The 21,606-nt window shown below is 53.8% G+C and overlaps 2 protein-coding genes across 2 annotated transcripts; both read right to left on the bottom strand.

Moving 5' to 3' along the window:
• Positions 1-4,601: 4,601 nt before the first annotated feature.
• Positions 4,602-11,957, bottom strand: EMWEY_00025010 (hypothetical protein, conserved; the record flags this gene model as incomplete). The annotated part of the gene is made up of 5 exons (XM_013480998.1): positions 4,602-4,656; positions 4,828-4,946; positions 5,176-5,396; positions 5,596-9,811; positions 10,098-11,957. 5 exons carry the CDS (start codon positions 11,955-11,957, stop codon positions 4,602-4,604), a joined length of 6,471 nt encoding a protein of 2,156 aa, XP_013336452.1.
• Positions 11,958-14,188: 2,231 nt separating this feature from the next.
• On the bottom strand, positions 14,189-18,613 carry EMWEY_00025020 (hypothetical protein, conserved; the record flags this gene model as incomplete). Its single annotated transcript, XM_013480999.1, has 1 exon — positions 14,189-18,613. One exon carries the CDS (start codon positions 18,611-18,613, stop codon positions 14,189-14,191), a length of 4,425 nt encoding a protein of 1,474 aa, XP_013336453.1.
• Positions 18,614-21,606: the final 2,993 nt, after the last annotated feature.

A 21,606-nucleotide genomic window follows, 5' to 3' on the forward strand; every position in this document is an offset into this window, starting at 1 on the left:
TTAAGCTTCCTCTGGGCGCTCAAAAAGAGGACGATTGTCCCAATGGCGGATGTTGAGGGAGCGGAGAGGCCTCTCCAAAAGCGACAGAAAACTGCATACAGTACCCCATTCCAATCCTATGAACGCACTCTAATATGCTATTCGGTTCGCTTGATACATGAGGATGAACAGCAGTGGGTGCAATCGCTGGAGGGGTTCTTAGATGGACTTGGTAACAAGGATATCCCAGAGGCCAGGCCATCCGCAGAATGTAGCAGAAAGCCAATGTACCGCCTGGAACGCAATACCAGAGCAGCTCAACCCTTGCTTCGATTTACAGACAATCCCGCATCGTGAAGAATTAACCGTTGCGCAAGCATCCGAACTGTTATGTAAAGGGCCAGCTCCACCGTAAACCAAAGAGTTTGAAAACCACCCGGCGGTGGCAAAGGAAAAGCACGGGAACCGATGCATCACCATGGGCTTCATTCCTCCCAAGGCTGGAACAAAGGTTTCTGATGGCCCTGAGGGTTAAACTAGCTGATTGCTTGCAGGGTCCAGCAATCTACTACGCTGAATTCACTAGACGCTTATGGAGGCTAGTGGCACCTTTAGTTGCTACTTGGACTTTCGGATGCTGCTGCTGGCCTTCATTCTTGTGCTGCAGGCACGGTGAGTCAGGAAGCAACATCGTACAGCGCAGCGCGCTGTACGCCGACAAGGATTTGGGATGGGTTTGATCTGGGCATCTCAGTACCATGGAAAAAGATATCTCAAAGCGTAACCGGCTCGGCAGTTCCCGTTAAGTAGTGGTCGGACCAGTACCAAAGCTGGGGTGCCTGCTCCGAAATGGCACAGTGGAAGTGCCCTCTGCGGCAGAACTAAGCTAGCGACCGAGTATAGTGGGGATCCTTGATGTTGGCGTAGACCGCCGCAAGTTGCAAGAGGGTCAAACAAAACTCACCTGCTTACAAGGAAAACGTGATCCTACCTGTCAACCCTCGCCCGCTCTGCGCTGCTCACAACAACCCCACGATAAAGGGGCTGGGGCCAGGCGGCCTGCATTGAGCGGCCAAGCACCGTGCTGTGCCTGATGCTGCAGCGAAGTCTTTGGCGCAAGTGTAACTGATCCCCTTTTGCCGCAAACTCTAGACAGACAGGCATTGTTTGATCGCTTACTTGGTCTGCCAGAGCCATTCTAGTCATAAACAGTGCAACCAGTACCAACATCACATAAAATATATCAGAATAAACACCGCCCCGTTGGGCCGCTGTGCAGCAGACGACCCAAAGAGTGCGTTGGGAAGGTTGCTGCTTACGTGGACCTCTCTGCCTAACCTTGCTGACTTCTGCAAGCCACAAAGGCCCTAAGGGTGGGTGCTGGTCTTAGCAATCCGAACACTCTCACAGCAAAAGTACACTGCAGCTGGCGTAGCTGGGCTGTAACCCAGGAAGGCGTCCCTACTTACTAGTTTGCAAGACACGGAAGCAGCACCACGTCTCTGAGCATGAAACCTGCGAATCGATGTCACAACCTGCTGTTGGGTTCGCGGCAACATATAGAGAATTGGACGCCAAAGCATGATACTTCACGAGCACCTTAGGTAGAGCCCTTTATGGCCTCCACTTCGATTCAGTGTGACTAGACAGAGTGCACGCGGAACTATACGCCGAACACAGCATACGAGATGAAATGCATAACTCTGCGAGGCGCGTGGGCTCGAAGATCCAGCGCGATTTTCTAAAACCGTGCCCAAATCCCAAGGGTGACAGAAATTGGAAGTTTGCAAACTCCCATTACATCCTAGCTACGCTTTGAAGGCAACGGTGCCTCCGGGCTGGAAATGATGAGCCAGGAGAGGGAAGCCCTCCAATACTTGCAGTCGAAGTGACTTATTATGACGGTCTTTGCTGATTGCGAGTGGTGCTACACGGGGGTGAACCGCTAAGAACTGGGACCAAGGGAACACAACATCTGTAGTGCGCAGCCGTCCTAGGCTGTGCCTACTTATATCATCTCGTAGTGCCGGGCTTTCTAAGTACAACCTCTAACCACCAAAATCGCCCAAAGTCTATGCTGCAAGTACCAAATCATTTTAGAGTCCCTATTATTAACAAGGCAAGCTCATAGAATAAACGAACTGTGTTCCGAATTCACCCTGGTCATGGCTGGGCATCAGTGCCCAACCTACAGGATTACGGGGGAATATCAACGGTGGTGGAACGGTAAGGAGCCTGACCTAGAACTCCATCACAGTCGTAATTGTAGACATAATACAACTATGTAGTAATAATTCTATTTCCTATCCAATTAGATCTCTAAAGGGAGCCTACCTGGTACCCACGTAGTGACTAGGTAGTACGCCACACTGCCGATAGTGGCTGCCGGCGGGGGTAATCCTACTAACCTATGGTTCTACCTACGGTACTCGATTCTTAGAACATTTAGCAGTATTAATCCCCTTTCTTAGTTTCTGATGTGATACTCCTTCTCTTTATCATCACTTAGCTACTAGATGCCACACCAGAGTCGCATTGTAGTTCCTGTGCACTACAACACCAGCTGCAACACAAGCCCCGTACGGGAACGGTAGCTTTGGTGTCACCGCTACAGCAGTACAGGAACTATTGAACGACCCGAATGATGGTTTAAAAACACCACTCCATGAATATTTAGCGTAATATCAGGCAGCTATAAGAGAGGGGATTCTGCCCAACTTGCCACTCCTGCCGGTGGCCCAGCCAGTGAGCACTCTGGAGGTGAACAATGCATCCTTGGTCACTTAGGTTTTGCTGTTTTTGATTGTTCTTTAGCCTCCATTGCCTCTTTTACTTAGCGGGGGAAAACAACTGAAGTAGTTCCACGAGCTCCAGTAGCGGCTGAAACCCCCCGACGAAATCATCTAACCGGCAACATAGCCATTTCGTCCTGTTGCAGCTTCAACACAGCTCCCTCCATTCTGCAGCGAAGACCACAGCAAAATCAGCAACGGCGCTGGAGGAGCAGCAGGACGCCCTGCCGCCGGTGAGGTTTTTGTTGAGCTAGCCTCCCAGGAGGAGCTATGTTCAGTGCAGCGGCAACAGAGGTTTCGGGTCTGGCTTCGCTCTAGCAGCAGCAAAACTCTTTTTAAAGCAAGCGGCGCTGCAGCAGCGGCATCACAGAAATACAAGCGGCGGCTGTAACCGACCGGAAAACGAGCAATAGAACAATACCCAAACAACTGAGTGGCACCTGCTGCAGCCGGGAAAATGGCGTGCAGCTGGCCTTGTTGCGCCACTTGCTGTTCATTTCTGTCAGCATTTGGTGTTGTCTTTCTTCTAATATTGGGATGTCTTATGCAGCAGAAGTCTCCCTCAATAGAGCTCGACACGAAAGTGATGGAAGAGCAGTACATGGCGCCGTATATCTGTGCGGGTGTACGTCCAGTGGATGCTGCCGCTGCTTCAGCTGTGAATGCTGTTTTTGAAGCTGCTTATGCAACAGGCGTTGTTGGCTCAGAAGTTGCTGCTGCTTTTGTTATCCCCTCAGTGATTGCTTTCTTTGGGGCTGCTGCTGCAGCCTACGTTGTTTCAGTCTTTTGAATTTGCTGCTCCTGCAGCTTCCTGCGGAGTCTGAAGCTGTTGCTGGTGGTTGTGGTGCAGTTCGGTTGTTGTGCTCAGCTGTATTTACCTCAACTGTGTTTATTTCGACCTGTGCTGCTCTTGCTGCTGCTCCGGATGCTTCAGGTGTATTTCGTATTTTTCGTAATCAGCTGCGTCTATCTGTTCATACATTCCAAAAGAAAGCCAGCGCCCCAGCCAGGCCTCTTCCCCCTCGGTTCGATGGCGGAGGTTGGTGGGCAAGACGGCGCTGTTGCTTCTTTTGAAGCTCCTGCTGCAGCTGCTGCAGCTGCTGGAGCTGCTCCTGCTGAGTCCAAGAGCCCCAAGCGTGCAGCAAGCAGCACAAGCCCCCTTTCTGCTGGAGGCTCCCTTTCAAAGATATCTCCAAGAGAAGAAGCGAACAGTTAGAGGGACGGCAAAGCATTGTAGTTTTAAGAACAGAAGGAACCGCTGTAGGTGCAACAGCTGCTGCTGAAGCTGCAGCAACAACCGCTGCTGCGGATGCTGCCGCAGCAGCAGCCGCACCACAGGACACGACTTGGAGGCCTCTGCTGTTATGGGGCGGACGAATAGCACGTTTAAGGGCTGCAAATGCTTCTTCTTCAGCAGCAGCGGTTGGATCAGCAGCAACGCCAGTCGTGCGCATGGGTGTCTGGGCAGCAGCAGCTGCTGCTGCTGTTTCAGCATCAGCAGGAGCAGGTGCTGCTGTTTCAGCGGCAACAGCACGTGCGCCAGTGGTGTGAGCGGGCAGTTCTTTGTGCTTGTTGCATGAGCAGCAACAACAGGTGTGACTGCTGCAGCATGCATGTCTTCTTTCCTTGTGCCTGTAGCAAGAGTTCAAGCCGTGACCTCTGCTTTTGTAGACGACGCTGGTGGCTTGCACTGCTGCTTCTTTTGCTGCTATCTCCGCTGCTACTTCGGACTTTTGCAGCAGCAGCAGTCACGGACGGTTGTTTTCTGCATTTGCGCGCTGTGGTGCCGTTGCAGCACCTGCTGCTGCAGCGGCAGCAGCTGAACATTCCTTAGGCTTCACAGTATGTCAATTCGACTTTAGGAGAACTGACAGCAGCTTCCAGCCTGCAACAGCAGCATGAGAAACGGAGGTAGCAACAGGTTTGGGGTTGCAGGAATCGGCTGCTGCAGGAAGCGCTATCATTTATTTTGCCAGAGAGTGGTAGTGTAGAGGGCAGCAGCAGCTGATGCTGTTGTAGCATCCACTCTGGGTTTAACTGAGAACGCCGTACTCACTCTTGAGCTGCTTCCTGCTGCAGCTGCTGCAGGCGGCCCAAGGAGGCTTGCTGCTGCTGCAGCAGTACGCCGTATGCTGCTGCCCTATTGAGCCGCTGCTGCTCTGCCTTTCTCCGCTTCTGCTCCCAGAATGCCTGGAGAAGTAAAGAATGCAGGAGACGATGGTCCGCATTTGCAGCTTCCCGCTGGAACGGCGTTTTGGAGACGCAGCAGCAACAGCAGCAAGGGCAGCAGCAAAAGGAATAGCAGCAACGTCAGCAGCAGGGACAGGAGTAACAGCAGCATCAACGGCAGCTCCAGACAGAATGGGACGCCACCGTAAATGTCAGTGTGCATGCGAGGGCGTACGGCTGGCTGAAATCCCAGCAGAATCACACCGCCTGCCTTATCCTGCTTCGGTTGTTGCTGCTGTTGCTGCTGTGGATGATGCTGTTCGATAGTCTTATTGCTTGGCAGTAACCGGCTTCGTCTTCTCTGCTCGCGTTGCTTCATTTGTTGCTGCTGCAGGACGCTAGTGCACTGGCGCACTGCTTCCTGTTGCAACATCCGATGCTGCAGAGCGTCGAGTGCTGCGGATGCCATAAACAATTGGGGTGTATGCACACTGGAAGGCGGTGCGCCTTCAGCGGCCTTAAGTATGATCGCAGGGGCCCTTGTGGTGTTTCTGCAGAAGCTTAATTCTGCAGCAGCAGCAGGAAAGCTGTGGAACTTCAGTAGCAGCCTCAATAGCGTCAACCGAATTATGCATGTTTGTTTGGAGAGGCTTACTGGCAATGCGTCTGTGGATCTTCTCCACTGCAACTGCTTCTGCCTTGGCCTTCCTCGCCGTCTCTATTCGAGCTAACCGCTGCAGCTGCTGCTGCTTTTGCTGCAGGTAGTTGAGACCTGATGCCCGCTGTTGCTCCTCCTGCTGCATGAGGCGTAGCTGCATCAGCAGCACACGAGGACGGGCACGGCTACCACTGCTGCTGCTGCAGCTGCTGCAGCAGCTGCTGCTGCTGTTCGGTATCATGGAGCTGTGCGGGTACGCCTCCAAACTTTCGGTCTCCTCTCCTGCCTGGGAAGTTGGATGCCGACTTCTGTTGTTGCTTTGTTGGCTGCTGTTGCTACTGCTGGTACTGCTGCTTTCCTCAGGGTGAGTTTCTCCAGGTTTTGTATTTATAGGATTGACGCGATTGCGTGGCGATGCGCAGAAGCTCTCCTTCTGCTTTTCCCCTTGTGCTGCATGCATGCCCAATTTTTTGACACGTTTGGCTGCACCAGCAGCAGGAGCAGCAGCAGGAGAGCCGACAGCGGACGCATCGGTGCTTGAAGCACCTAAACCTGTCGCGGCGACGAACTGTCCTGTTGCCTGGCTACCTGGCCACGTGCTCTTGCTGCCGTTGCTGCTGTTGCTGCTGTGGCCACCTAGGTCTCTCAAAAGAGTCCGCGAAGCAGCAACAGGAGGCAACTGTGCGCTATTCCGCCTTGGGAAAGGGGGATTGTTGGAGTGCTTGTTTAAATCATTACTGCTGTTGCCGCTACTGCTGCGGGGCAGCGGGGCTGCCGCTTCCCTAGCTGCTGCTGCAGCTGCGGCGATTGCCTTTCTGCTTGCTAAAACAGCTCGTTTAGCTGCCTCTTTTGCTCTTTGTGCAGCAGCTGCTGCAGAGGTTCTTGGCGTGTGTTGCTGCTGCTGAACGCTGTTGCTGAGAAGGTGCTCCCAATGCAATATGCGGGGCGGCAACTGCGGTGCTGCGCCTGCTTCTGCTCTTCCTGCCACTTGGGCTATCTCCCAGTGCTCTGCTGCTCTCTCTACAGCTGCAGCGACAAGCTCCGACGCTGCAGAGATTTGAGCTGTCTCTGTTTCTGCATCGAGGAGACTTTCTTCCATTGCCGCAAGAGCAGCACCAGTAGAGACAGCTGGGGCAGTAGTATATGTCTGCTGCTTCGGAAGTTCAAGAGGCAGCTCTGAGGGGACAGAGGGAGACTCCGAAGAAACTCCTGTTGTTCGGTCTAACGGGTCATATGTATTTGCGGCAACATGGGCGGGAGCAGGAACACGAGGAGCAGCAACAGTTGTTGCTATATATGCTGTTGCTGTCTCTCCACCTGCAGCTGGAGAAGCTGCAGCTTCATTGTGTGAAGTAGCTGAATCAACAACAGACGCAGCAGCTCCTTCTGACGACGCTCCTGAGAATGCTGCGGCTCCTGGTTCTGCTTCTGTTGCGGCATCTGCATCTGTTACTGCATCTTCTGCTGGGTCTGGTGTTGCTGCAGCAGCAGCTGCTGCTGCAGTTGTTGCTGTATACACACGTTGCGATGAGGTTTCAAACAGTTCCTCAAACTGCCGCTGCTGCTGCTGACTGGCAGCAGCAGTAGCAGCCAAGTGGGTGTTCTTTCTGAAAAGGTCTTCGTCGGGGGAGCGTCTTCCTGCAGCATTAGCAGGCATTTCTTGTGCTGTGTTGCTGCAACATAGCCTTTCATGGAGCAGAAGCTGCTGCTTCCGCTGTAGCAAGTGCTGTAGCTGACCTCGTAGGGAAGCGCTACGCATGCTCGACATGCGTCGATATATCTGCGCCTGAGGGACACGCAGTCGGCTGTGCACTTGTTTGTGCTGCTGCTGCAGGTGCTGTAGAAGGTGTTGCTGCATGCGCCACCTTTTCTCCCCTTTATTAACCTTGATAGGGGGAATGCGAAGAATTGCTCTCGCCAGGGACGGAACCTGAGCAGCCGCAGAAGCAGGTGGTGCTGGCTCTACTGCAGTGGGGCCCTTAAGACCAGCCTCTCTGTGTACACCAGTATCTCCTCGATTCGTGCTGCTGCTGCAGCCAAGCGCAGCATATTTAACCTCAGCATCTGGAGAAGGCACTGAGCCATGTGAGCTGCGGGGCTGCTGCTGGCTTCCTGCACCAGCAATGCAACCGTCAGCGCTCACTTCTCGCGTGCTTGGGGCTGCTGCAGCTGTTGGCTTAAGGGCTCTGCTGAAGCGGGGATATATGGAGCAGCCCGCCGCAGCCACAGAGTCTAAGGAGAGAGACCCAGTGGAGGCTGACTGCTGGTCTGTGAAAATGCAGCTTCCCGTGTTTGCCTGCAGAGACTCAACTCTCAGGTCTTTTTCCCAGTCCCCTCTAGGCCTCCCTGCCCCCGTTAGTACGGATGGCCGCCCCAACATGCGCTCCTGCTGCTGCGGCTGCATGTGCTGTTGCGCCTGCTGCTTGTGCTGCTGTCCCAGCTGCTGCTGTCCCAGCTGCTGCTGTGGAGCAAACGTGTCAGCAGATAAGACAGACTCGGCGAATGTCGTGCGTGGGGAGGATGTGTTGGACGATGCGTGCAAGTGCTGCTGCTCCTGCTGCTCTTGTTGCTGCTGCTGTTGTGTTTCCCATCGTTCCTGCTGCTCCCACAGTCGTTGCTGTTCCTCCGGCGCCTTCAAGTGCTGCTCCTCATTGTTGCAGTGTACCCAACCGTTCCCGCAGCTTGAGGTATACGTCGCTGTGACAGATTCATCTGTGAGGTCCTGTTGCTGTTGCTGCTGCTGCTCCAGAGACACAATAGAAGTATCCTCGGTATCCTCGACTTCATGTCGGATTAATGTAGCATTTTGCCCCCTGCCGTAGCCGCTGCCCCAGCCGCTGATGCAGCGACTGCTGCTGCAGTGGCTGGCGTTGTAGCAGGTGTTGCTCCTGCTCTGACTCCCATCCGAAGACCCCTGGGATCCCCTGGCCCTTGCTGCATGCGACACATGAGCAGCATCAGCAGCAGGGGAAGCGGCAGACTTTCCGGCTTTTGTGCTGTGTACTTGGAATCCGTATTCATAGGGGAGGGGGTGTAGCTGCGCCCCTGCTGCTTCTACTGCTGGACCTGTTGTTGCTGCTGGTGTTGCAAAGGAATCGAGCTCCGTTTCTGTTTCCCGTCCAGCAGTGCCTTCAGAAGCAGCAGCAGCAGGGTGTGTTGCTTCGTCGCTCAATGGTTCTGAGAAAGACTTGACGGAGCCACATGGATACAAACGGTCTCCAACAGTCTCCTCTGACCCTGTCTCCTCTTCCTGGCGTCGTCCCCCCGTGCTGTCTCCCCAAAGCCTCCGTCGCCTGCTGCTATGAGCTCCATGCAGCGGGGGGCTGTCTCTACGGCGGCCGGGATCGCGGCAAGACAGTCTAGATATACAGAAGCTATTCGCTTTGTTGCCGCCTTTCTTCCTGTCTGTGTCTTTGTTTCTTTCGCGCTCTCTACGTCTGGCCCTATCGCTGTCTCCATCGCTATCTCCAAATCTGTCACTATCTCTGTCAATGTCTTTATATCCTTCCGTATCTCTCCTCCCATATGTGTCTATGCCTTCGTCTGTGTCCTTGTCTATATTTCTCTCTCTGTCTCTTTGTCCCGCTCTATCTCTCTCTCCCTCGTAGCGGTGCTGTACCGTAGCAGCAGCTGCCCATGGGCATGTGCTGCTGTCGACTGCTCTTGCTGTGTCCCCGTTTTTGCCTGTGTTCCCGTCTGTGTCTCTATGAAAGCGCAGCCTCGCTGATGCTTCCGGAAGGGACTTATCTCCGCTAGAGCCGAATCTGAAGGAAATTTTGTAGCCTTCAGCATCAGCAGCAGCAGCAGCAGCAGTAGCTGCTGCTGCTGCTGAAGCTTCTGCATCACCGTAGCTGCTGTGTCTCCGGCGGCGTCTTTGTGTCTCCACATTTAGCGTCAAGGGACTACGAGGTAGCCGACGAGAAGCTGCTGCGTTTTGCCCTTCATCTTGGCTGCTTCCTGATGCTGCCTGTGCTGCTGCATGTCGCTCCTGCTGCTGTGCTCCCTGCTGCCACCGCTGCCAGCTGAGCTGTTGTTCCTGCTGCACCAGCAGAAGCTTCTGGTGCGTGTCACGAGGCAACTGTCCCCCCCACCAAGTGTCAGCTGGGGCGGCCTCCTGTTGACCCACGCGCTGCTGCTGCTGCTGCTGCTGCTGCTGTGGCGGTTGCGCTTGGTGTTGTTGCTGTTGCTGCACTTGTGCACATCTAACATATTCCTGCAGATACAAAAAAAGGTGGGATGTTGCCTGTCTACTGGCGGAAAGAGAGGCAGCGAGCATCAGCATCAGCAGCAACAGCAGCAGCAGCAGAAGCAACCATAATATCAATAACAACAATGACCATAGCAACAACAACAACAACGACAACAACGGCTTGGTAAAAACGACAAGGAAAGTCTTTTTCTCCAGTTAAGCTTTACCAGCAGCAAAGAACAGACACAGCAGCAGCACCGGCAGGGACTGCAGCAAACAGTGTTAACGAACATGCGGCCGATTTACGTACGCTGGAGCTGTTGGTACGGCTGAGCGGTGTCTGCAGAGGAGGTAGCGACACCCCTTCGCTAAACTTTGCTGTTGTTGCTGTTGCTGCGTCTCCTCCTCCTGTGGCCAACAGTCTCAAAGGGACTCCGCATAGGGTGTCTCTAAAGAAGAGAGAAGGGGCCAGGTTCTGCTGCTCCTCGTCAGCAGCAGTAACGGAGGTAGTTGCCTCCCCGTTGCCACTAGCAGCAGGAGGCGATTCCCTCCCAGAGGCAGCAACTGCCACAACAGCAAAAGCAGCAGGAGCAACAGCAGGTGGAGCAGAAGCGAACTGATGCTGCGTCTTGCTGCTGCTTCCCCATGGCTGTTGAAGACAACCTGCTGAAACAGGGTGGGAGATCTGCGGCGCTGCATCGTCTTGAGCCTCTTGCTGCAGCAACAGAATGCTGCCATGTCCAGGTAGCCTCTGGTCAACTTTCTGCTGAGGGTGCTGTTGCTGCGGCTGCTGATGGCCTTTGGGAGAACTTGCTGCCGATGCAGCAGCTTTCCGTGGTAGAGGCCAAGGAGGCAACATATATCTGCGCTGTCTCCTGACCGACACCTTATGCGTCTTGGGCAACCTTTCATGCTGGTGTTGCTGCTGTTGTTGGTGTTTCTGCTGTTGTGAGTGTTGTAGCAGTTGTTGTCGTCCTTGCTCGTCATGCTGCTCCTCCTGCCACGACAGCTCCATAGGATAGGGCATCTGAGTGGGATGGAGGCTAGGGTAGGTTGCCCCTTGCACATCTGCTAATGCTGCTGATGTCCCCGACCCCAACGCAGTCGTCATCTGCAGCAGCTGTTGTTGCTGCTGCTGTCTAGCATCTGTTTGATCACCACTGAGTGCTGCTGTCCAACGGTCTTGGATGTCTGCTTCGAAAAGACCGTGCGGCAGCTGAGGACGGCAGAGACTGTCTCCTCTAAAGGGGACATGGGCAGCCGCAGCAGACATGCTAGCGTTGCTTGGTGTATGTTGGGGCCGCAACAACAGCAGCTCTTGCCGCTGCAGTTGTGGCTCCTGCTGCAATTGTTGTTGCTGCGGTTGCTGCTGCTGGTGTTGGGAACGCAACGTGAGGTTGAAGGCTGCAGCTGCAACAGCCTCTACCGCTGCTGCTGCTGCCTTTTCTGCATCGGACGCAACAAAAGAACTGCGATCGTCAGTTGCGCTACTGCTTCTGTTGCCGTTGTTGCTTCTGCTGTTTTCCTTGCTGCTGTTGCAGATGACGCTGAAATTGTGCAAGTCTCTGCTGCTACTGGTTGCAAGATTGCCGCATGCAGGAGCTAACCCTGACAGTCTGAAACATGTAAGGAAATTGGGTTGTGCTGCAGCACTTTGGCGTGTACAGGCAGCTGATGGGACAGCATTGTGGTCACCCATACACAAATCAGTGGAAAGCACTGTTGTCGAGCCAGACGCTGCTAGCCGTGTCTGCTCGCATGCTGCTGCTGTTTCTGCGGCTGAGCTTGGAGTTGTTGCAGCCGGTGGCCTTGCAGCTGCCGTAGCCACTGTGGGTATAGATGACACCCTTGTTAATTTAAGAGGACTGACGTCCTCTGCAACAGACGAAGATATCACTAGCGGGCTTGTGCGACACACAGAAACCTGGCGATTTGGTAACGCTCGATGCACCCGTTGTTGTTGGTGCTGCAGCGGCTGCTGCTGATGCTGCAGCACTATACCTTGCAGCCTTTCTGCACGTTTTGAGCACCGGCAACACTCGCCGAAAGGAATTCGCCTGGGTGGAAGACCATTGCACAAGCGCCAGCACTGTTGCCTCTGCTGCTGCTGCTGCAGATGCTGCTGGTGCTGCTGCTTCGGCCAACACTTACTACGGCAGCACGCTGCCATTCTAGTGCTGCCGAGCAGCTGCTGTGGGGGGAACGCGAGACCGGTTTAGCAACCAAACCTCAGCGACTTAAGCGGTCTTTCCACCAGCATACCCAAATGGGAGGTAGATGAGTCTCTACTTTCTCGTGGCGTGCCAAATTTGTTACTGTTTTCCCTTTGCCTAGCATCTGCTGCCTCCGCTTTTGCTGCAGGTGCTGTTGATTCTGCAGCAACAGCTTCTGCTGCGGCAAGGATGAGTGCTCAGGTTGCAGGGGTAGCGTGAAGTGTGCCGTGCCGAAGAGAAACACCAAGGGTTGCTTCTGCAGTCTATGGCGTGTCTTCCCTAAACAACAACAGCGCGCCTTTAAACGCATCGGAAGCCACCAGTCATGGGTGGCAATAGCTCCGTTCAGTCTCTCCTCTTGTCAGCCAGTTTTTGGGCCCGTAATCAGCAGCGTAGCAGGTACACAGAAGAGGTCCTACTGTTTCAATAGGGCTGGGAAGTAATAAAACTCGGCGAGAAGCCAAGAAGCCAAGCATAATATACTGTGCTGCTCAGGAGTATGGGGATGCAAGCTATCGGGGTGTAGAGTCAGGGTTGCTCAATTGCGCCAGAGAGTGACGGAATGGAGAAACAGATGACGGAATAGAGACAGGAATATGTGTAGTTTCCTTTGCTATACTTCCCGTTTTCTTTTGCTCCCTTGCCATACTGGAAAGGGCACACGGAGTGCCACAAACGGACGCTGAGTAGATGCAGGAGGGATCGGCTGCTAGAGGCAAACCACGCAACGGATCTCATTAAAAACGCTTTGACTCCTGCCAATATAAAATTTAGGGCAGGATTTACAAGAACAGTAAGAAGAGAAACCACCTAAAGGTCTCTATCGCTGAGCCGGGTAGCTACCGCCAGCGGCTGTTTAAAGTGACCTACAGCGAGTTGTTCAGCTACAGCGGCGTTGAGTTCGCTGCCACTGGTCCTGCTGCAGCTCCTCATGTTCCTACTCAATTAAAAAGAACCGAAAATATTATATTTTAAACCTTGAAAAAGGCAGAAAAAGAGCACGACGAACGCAGTGAATCGGAGTGTCTCGTCACGTGACCCCCCAGCAGATGCGGGGCCCCCACCTCTTGAGGCCCTTCGTGCTGCCCTTCTTCTAGCGCCGCTGCCTGCTCCTTCCATTCCACTTAAATGAAACTAAATAAATATATGTTCAAGAATCTCCAGAAAAGTCTTTTGGAAGCACTGGAGAGTGACAGGAAGCGGGTAAGTACGGGAGATCACTCGACCCCCGTACACCGATCCCGATCATATCTGTCCCAATCTAGCTGGCAGGGGAGACGATCCCATCTCCCCACATGAAGGCCAGAGCGTTAATTTCAAAGTCGCAGCTGAGCTGTATCCCTAAGTCCTCCTTGGCAACTACTGCAATTCCTAGCAGGCAACCTGGTGTGTAGCATTCACCACCATAGCTGTGCAAGCTGTGGGTTGGGCGCTGCTCCAGCGCACGTCGATGGCTAGTTACTCGTATCTAGCCAACAGCAGCCAGTATATTCTAGCCAACTGGTACGACCTACAGTTAGCCAGCTGCTTCTTGCTGCCTCCGCAGGCAGCCAGCTGGCTGAAGTGGTCCCATTGGGGTGCACAGTCTTGACCACAGCGCTGCAACAGGTAGGCGTATCTGTCTTGCTGCAGTTGTGGAGCTGACAGCCAACAGCTCCTGTTCTTTGAAAACACTGAGAAAGCTCCCTTACTCGTCTCTTGCTGCCTGCAAGGAGAGAAAAAAAGCCGAGGAATAGCCACACCGTACAGAAGGAAGCGACGCTGCATGCAGTTGCCTACGCTCTAGCCTAAAAATGCTGGGGTCTCTGTGGTGCTCAGAGGGGCACCCGCGCCCACTTGTGGCCCCCGCTTGCACTGTGAAGTAGGTGCAACATGAGATACGCCTCAACAAGTGTTTAAAAAACATGGCGTTGCATTCAACTCCTGTGGATCTGCTGCTGTCGCTGCTGTTTCTGCAACAGCAGCAACGGCAACCACGATGCGCCTTTTCGAGCAAGCTCTTGCCGTTCCCGGGAGAGGGCTGTTGTCTGCTGCACTGTTAGTCTAGACGAGATCAAGTCATGTGTTAATCAATCTGCTGCTGCTGCTGCTGCTGCTGCCGCTGCTGCCGTTGCCGATGCTGCTGCTGCTACTGCTGCCGCTGCTGGGTAATATTCCATTTTCGCTGTTTTGGAGTGGGATCGTGCGCCTATTCTGCACGGCCTCTGGTCTGCTGCCCCCGCAGAAGCTGTTGCAAAGGGGGTTGCTGCAGCAACAGCTGCTGCTTCTGCTCTTCCCTCTGTAGATGCTGCCACTCTAAGAAACAAATCTGCGTGACTCGGTAGCCTAATAGCAGCAGGAGCCGATGCTTTAGCGCTGTCCCTCCGTCAGACCTGAGCTCCACTACTACACTGTTTCTGTCATTGTTGCTGCTGCTGCTCGAGCTGCAGCCGTTGCTGCAATCGTTACTACTAGCAGCGAGTCCGCTGCTGCGCAGCTGCTGGGGTGTCTGCTCACCCACCAAGACTTGCTGGGGAGCACGCACACTCAACAGGAAGTGGGAAGGCCCATCAACTTCGACAGCAATGCGAAGGGGGGAGCAGCAAGTGCGCCGCCTTCCAGCAGCAGCGTTTTGCTGCTTCTGTTTCTGCTGCTGCTCCAGAAGAGCAATGTCCAGCAACAGGCCGCCTCCCACGCTGCACTCATGCAGGGTGCGGATTGGGACAGGAGGGGGCTCTGTTGTTGCTGCTGCAGTTGCTTTTGAGATGCTGCTCGCTGCTGCTGCTGGTTCTCCGGCTGAGTCTTGCTGCCCCGTTATCCGCGTTGCTGCTGTAGCAGACCGCTGTAGAAGCCGCTGCAGTACCCGCAGCACCTGCTGTTGCAGCAAAGATGGCCTGACGCCGCTGGTTGTCTCCTTTACACAACTGGAACTGTCTCTGGCCCGACGTCTGCCTCTGGACCACTGCAGCAGCTTCCACCGATGAGAACCTATGCTGCTAGGACGCATGCGATGGATTTCTGCTGCTAGCCCATTAGCAGCTATTGCGCAGCAGTAACGCCGCTGCGCTGTCACAGAGGGTGAAGCCGCAGCAATGGATACTGCATAAGGAGCTCTCACGCGCTGCAGACGCAAGAGAAGAGCGGCCTGCAGCAGCTGCCTCCTTTCTGTCCTCGTGCTGCTGCTGCGAAAGCAGCACCAGAAGGAGGGTGAAGTGCAGTAAGTTCTCAACAGACGGTACTGTAGCAAGCCGCAGCAAGTCAGGCCCCACACAGCATTCGCTATGGCTTGGCTATCTGCGCCACCGTCGTTGCTGCTCCTGTTGCTGCTGCTGGTAGCAAGTTGTCCACATGCAACAGCTGCAGAACCGGAACCCTGCAGAGAATTACTTAGGAGTAGCTGCCTGGTTAGAGCCCTAAAGTGTCTACGCAGCATATACTGCACCTCCGGAGACAGCCTGGTTTGCCTGTAGCTGTCAGCAGCAGCAGCTGCTGTTGTTGCTGGGGATGATGCTGCTGCTGGTGCTGCTGGAACAGCGCCAGAAAATGGGTGGGATGCTGCAGTTGAAATCTTAAACAGAAAACCTTTTTTGCCTTGCATTCGGCGCTGCAGCAGCTGACGAGACACCGCAGCAGGTGCAGCAGTTCCAACGGCCCACAGAAGGAGCGCAGCGTCCTGAGGAGACAGCAGCAGTGGCATGCCCCCAAGAGTTTCCGCTGGAGCTGCAGCTGCAGCTGCTGGATCTTGTTGCTGCTGTTGTTGCTCTTTTTGTTGCTGTTGATGCTGCTGCTGGCTGTGCTTGCTTTGTACGACAGGCGGGTTTGCAGCTAAAAATGACAGGGCCTTGTGCAGCATCAAATCTGATAAATAGCGAGCAGAGACAAAACAGCGCAGCAAATGCACGAAGTCACGTCCTGAAAAAAACAGCTGCTCTCTCTTGCATGCGCCATCTGCTGCTGTTGCTCTTGCTGCTTCTGCTGCTGTTTCCGCTAGTGCTGTTGCTTCGTTGTCGTCTGCCAGGACGTGTCCAGCATGCCCACGCATACCGGCAATAAGACGCTGCTGGTGCTTCTGCTGGTGTGACTGCTGCAGCCAATCGCCAGCGACCAGGCGGTTGTCGAGAGCTTTCAGGAACGAAGCAGCTGCAGCAGCAAGCTCCGATGTATTCGGGCTGCTTCGCATGACCTGTTTTCTAGAGTGTGTGCTGCCGTTGCTGCTGCTGCAGTTGCTGCTGCTACACCAGCTGCTACAAACATGGGTACCCAAGAGTGCCTGCTGCACGGAACTGTTAAGCAGACTGCCAGGAAGCAACAGCTGCTCCTGCTGTAGTAACCGCGTTAAGCCGAGAAGCAAAACGCAGCTGGGGCGCAGCCACGGGCGTTGGCTTTGGAGAAGCTGCTGCTTCTGCTGCTGTGCTACTAGGGGAGAAGGAGTAATAACTCCTGAAGCAACGCCTGCCTGCAGACAGTCCTCACCTGACAACAATGCGGCAGCACGGAAGGAGCACCATGAAGCTAGTTTTAGCAGCTGCAGCCTGCATGCAGTTGCAGCTACAGCTGCTGCAGCAGCACTAGGCGAAGCAACAGCAGCTGATTCCCCGCGTTCGAGCTGGTCTTGCAGCTGCTGCTGTTGCGCCGAGTGCAGAGAGCAGAGTCGTGTTGCCGCAAACAGCAGCAAACTCAATTCCGGCAGCTGAAGCTGGTGTTGCAGCAGCAGCTGCTGCTGGTGGTGGTGTTGTTGCTGCTGCTGCACTAGGAGCGAAGCAACTCGCCACAACCAGTTGACTTCAGGCTTTCCTGCTTGCTGCGCTAGCACGAAGACAGAAGGCAGCAGCCACAGCAACAATGGGGAGAGGTGCTTAAGCTCAGCTGCTGCTGCAGCAGCAGTTTCTGTTACTGCTGACGTTACCGTTGCTGCTGGTGCTGGCAACACGCTGTCGGTCCTCAGAGACCAACAATCAATACTTGCTGTTGCAGCAAAGTGCTGCGAGCCACCTACGGATGTAGATGCCCGTCGGTCTTCTGCAAGATGCAGCTGCTCCTGTGGCTGCTGCTGTTGCAGTTGCTGCTGGCATTGCTGCTGCTGCAATTGCTGATGCCGCAATTGCTGCTGCCGCAGCGAATGTTGCACCAGGCGGGCTGCAGTTTCTATGAGCCGCTGTACAGACGACAGAGCTGCTGCTGCTGCAGGCCCTGCAAGGGCCGATGTAGCAGCAACAGCAGACACACCCTTCCATTCAGCTGCAAATGCAGGGCTGCACAGCTGTTGCTGCTGCGGTTGATGCTGCTGCTGGCTTTGTAAGTCTTCCTGCTGCACGTGATGGTGAGTCTGCTGCTTTTCGTTTCTTCTAAGCTCCCTTTCCTGTTGCTTCCGTTGCTCCTTCTGCTGTTGCTGGTGCTGCTGCCGCTTGTAGCGCTTAGCAAGGCGATTGAGTAGAGCAGCCAATAGCCGCACAGAGCGCTTCAAGAGCACAGCCAACTCAGTTTGCTGTTGCCACATCAAAGCCTCAAGGTAGTTTTGCTTGTCCACCTGCTGCTGTTGCTGCTGTTGTTGCTGAGGCTGTTGCTGCTGTTGGTGGCAGTGTTGCTGCAGGTGGAGTTGCTGATTGGCAGCTGCTTCCAGGCAGTCTGTTGCAGCTTGAATGTGTTGCAGCTGCCTCGCTTCTTTCGCGTGCAGCAGACACTGCAGCAACAGAACGGCAACGCGAGCGGCCTCGACGTGCGCTGCTGCTGTTGCTTCTATTGTTGTCGCTGCTGCTGTTGCTTCTATTGTTGTCGCTGCTGCTGTTGCTTTTATTGTTGTCGCTGCTGCTGCAATGTCTGGTATTTCTGGTCTACCGTGGCAAGGAGTGCTTCTTACGATTGCTGCTAGCAGCTGAAGACAGGTTAAAAGCAATCGCCTTGTCTCCTCATGGCTTGCAGTAGAGATGCTGCTGCTGCACTGCCAGCACTTGCTGTTGCTCCTGTTGTTGTTTTCGCTGCTGCTGCTGTTGCTGCAGAGTGCAAATGTATGCGGTATCAGGCATCCTTGTGCAGATGCTGCCTGCTGTCGTCTCTGCAGGTGCAGCAGCAAAGATCGACCAGCACGAAGGCTTGAAGCAACAGCTGCAGCAGCTGCGGCACCTGACACAGTAGCTGGTGCCTCTTCTGCTGTTGCAATACCAGGCAGGAGAGTCTGCTGCTGTTGCTGGTGCTCCGGCGTTGTTGAGGCCTCCAAGAGCAGCCGCCTTGCATGGGCCAGCTGCAAGCGCAACGAAGTCAAGGTATGCTTTTTCACATCGTCCCTCTTTCCATCAGCTGTATCTCCAGCTTTTGCTACACTTTTTCCTGCTGTTTTTGCTGCTGTTTCTGCTAGCCGTGCAGCACCACCTGCTGTTAATATCCTTGGGATCACTAGAGCGCCCCAGGGGATCCCGCTATGCTGCCGTGCTGCCGTGAATCCCCCGTTGCTGTTGCCGTTGCCGTTATCTGTTCTGCATCTGCTGCCATTGCTGCTTGTACTGCAGCCACGCCTGGTGTTTCTTGGGCTGCAGCTGCTGCTGTAGCAGTGGCAAAGCAGTCGAGCCGAGCGTGGTGTGTGGTGAGAAAGTAGGCCGCACCGCTGCAGCAAAGAAGGCCACAACAGCACCAAGCCCATCTGGCAAGCAGCTTCACAGAATCATTTTATTTTTCTGTTTGGGCTGTTCTCGTAGGCGTTGCCGTTGCTGCTGCTGCTCGTCACTGCGGCGGTACTTCCGCCTGTTCAGCAGCTCAAGCACGGGTAACAATTAGGCAGCATATACCGAAAGAGGTGAAAATGCTGGATAATTGCTAAAAAGGCTCCCTCCGACCCCTTGGGCTTCGTCGGCCCTCTGCTTGGGCATGGTAGAACCCTGGGGCCCCTGGAGTCCCCTGAGGTGACCTGGAGAATGAGGAGGCCTCGCGTTTAGGGTATTGAGCCCCTGCTTTTTCTGTGTTAGGAAAAACGTGTTAATCCTCTGCAAAATATTGTTTATTGAGGGAGGCGTAATGCTGTCTCGCGCTTGGGTATATGTGGGGCCCGTGACCAGCTGTGGGCCCCCGGTGGGAGGGGGGCCACTTAGTTGTCATTTACCGGGAGATCCACTGAAGCATGTTAAGCTTGCCTTAGAGCAATTAATCAGGCGACGTGAGCAGAATAAGCAGCAACTGCAGCAGAAGGAATCTCTACACCAGGCTGATCAACTAGTGCACCAGATCTATTATTGACCTCCGCAGTCGACTAAGAAGACATATATAAGACAGAGAGAAGACGGCCGTCTGCCTTGGCGGAAAAAACAGAACAAGCTATGCACGGATCTTGATGCACCATCAGGCTGCACTTCTGTATACTCCTTACTATCTAGGGTTTCTTGCCTCGGGTTTCGGGTCTAGGTTTTAGCGTCCTAAGGCACACGAAGTGCTCTGCAGCTTGCGCAGCTAGAATTGCTTGAGGTTTCATTAAACCGCAGACAGCCGGAACTTCCGTCATACTGAAATAATCCCCTCAAGGTACAGCGCACACAATGAGAATTAACCCTTCGAAATCCGCAGCGGTGGCCGCTCCATGGGACGCCCACAAGCCCAGCTGCTTGTACCTTATGAGGGGGACACAGCTGAACAGCTGCTACTGGATGTCTAGGGTCTCTCTCTAGCTAACGTTCTCAAAAAGAGCTCATTCTTTCACTGTGATCAAGCGGCTGTACGCAGTGGGCGGCGTGCAGCAGACGCATGCCAGCTGCATGTAGGCACCACGCATCCTGCATGAATGAAGTGCCACGTTGAACTCTAGATGCCCCGCCATTATGCCTGCGTTTTCTGGCTTCTGATATGTAGCCATGCTCCTTTGAGTACCGGAAACCTTCAAGAGAACGATTAGAAGGAGTCCAAGAAACATTCGTTGCAGGCTGTCGCTGCTGCTGGTGTTCATATGTCCTACCTCAAGCTGATGCGTGAATCTGTACTTGAGTGCCGGTACAATATGAACTTTCAGAGGTCACAGATATCTTGCCACTTGGCGATATATTCTTGCCTTCCGTGTTCCCCGAAAGGCCGCAAAACGAGTGAGCTTCTGAGAATTCTGCAGATAAGCTCCTTAGCAACCACCTTTGCGCCCACTTTGACCTTGCGGCTGAGGCACCGAGCGTGAGTTTGCGTTGCGCAGCTTTAATTTGGGTGGTGTTTAAACATTCGAGTATCGCTATTGTCAAGGTTTTGATATAATTGTACCTAACGTGCCCTTCAGAGTTGATAATTCCCCTCAGACGTCAGGCAGGTGCTTCACCTCCCTGCTACCCGTAGCCATTTCTATGCCACCGGTGGAAACATTTTCATTTTGTCGCTGTGTCCCGCACCAATCGAACAATGTCGTTGCTCACTGACCGTCATCTATTCTGATTGGTCGTGGTTCACGCAACAAAAAACTGCACCCCTCCCAACCAGACTCGGCAGAGCGCCTAGCTACTGAGAAGACCCGAAGCAACGAACTGTATCTCCGTAGCAGCAGCAGCAAATCCTAGAAGAGTCTCCCCAGCCGGCGACCTCCTTGTGGTGTTGCCTTGAGGCGTTAGTTGGAGCACAGCATGTTGAAACTGTCACAGGCAGGCCCTCTCTACATAGTCTTAAGCCGTTGGGCTGCCGCGCCCAGGACATCTATGACTGACGAGAGATCAGCTGCTCTAGGGGAAGAATAATCCACCACCACTGGGTTTGTATAGTCCTTCCCGTGTCTCCAATTATTTTCCTTTGAAACATCCAGTGTCGACAGCAACGTTTATCTCGAGGTCAATTGCCGTGGGCCTAATTGTCTTATTTACCTCTCGTTCTCTGCATCATACCGTCGGTGCGCGCGGTAGTGTAGGTTCTTATCCGATGCAAATGCGCTCACACAGATACTAGTGGTGAGATTTTCTTAGAAACAACTGGCCTCACTCGCCGGTATCAAAAAGTGCTGATGTCGGCGGCTCAAGCAACTGTTGCTGCGGCAGATGAGTCGGCCTACCACGACCTGCAACGCACCGCAGTGCTGCAGAGGTGCAAGACAGCCCACACAAACGAGCATAAACCAGCCATCTTGGTTGTTTGTACAAGCACTATATACAGTGTTTAGGGCATTCTTTTTGCGTCCCGTGTGCGCATTAGGGCCGCGTAAGGATGCATGCTCCTACTTTCCACCGACTTGCTTTTACTGCATCGCCAATGGTACAAATACCGTAGAGTTTTATTACTGAAACCCATTGCAAAGTGACAGGCCGACTGCGATACCTTTGTTCTTTTTGACTAAAATTGGCTAAAACAAGCAATCTGTTATATAATTTTTATATATTGCTTCTTCCCGTGAAGGAAGCCCAGAAGGACCCCATCAAGTTCTGCTTCTCTACTCGCCCACAAGTGTGGTTACGCTGGTGTTGTGTTGCTGCGACCCCGCAGACAAGTTTTTCTAACTCTCTTTCGCAATCACTATTCAATTAACTTTATAAATAAAAACAAAAAAGGGAAGAAAGATAGCTGCAGCGGCGGGAAAGCCGCACTGTCTTCTGACTCGACCGGTCACCGCAAGGGGGGTCCATCATGAAAGGCAACGAGCTTGCGCGGTCGAAATGCATTTTTCGTGTGCAAATAAAATAAAATACA

Source organism: Eimeria maxima, genomic scaffold, assembly GCF_000499605.1.
Source record: "Eimeria maxima Weybridge genomic scaffold, Emw_scaff262, whole genome shotgun sequence".
Lineage (NCBI taxonomy): Eukaryota > Apicomplexa > Conoidasida > Eucoccidiorida > Eimeriidae > Eimeria > Eimeria maxima.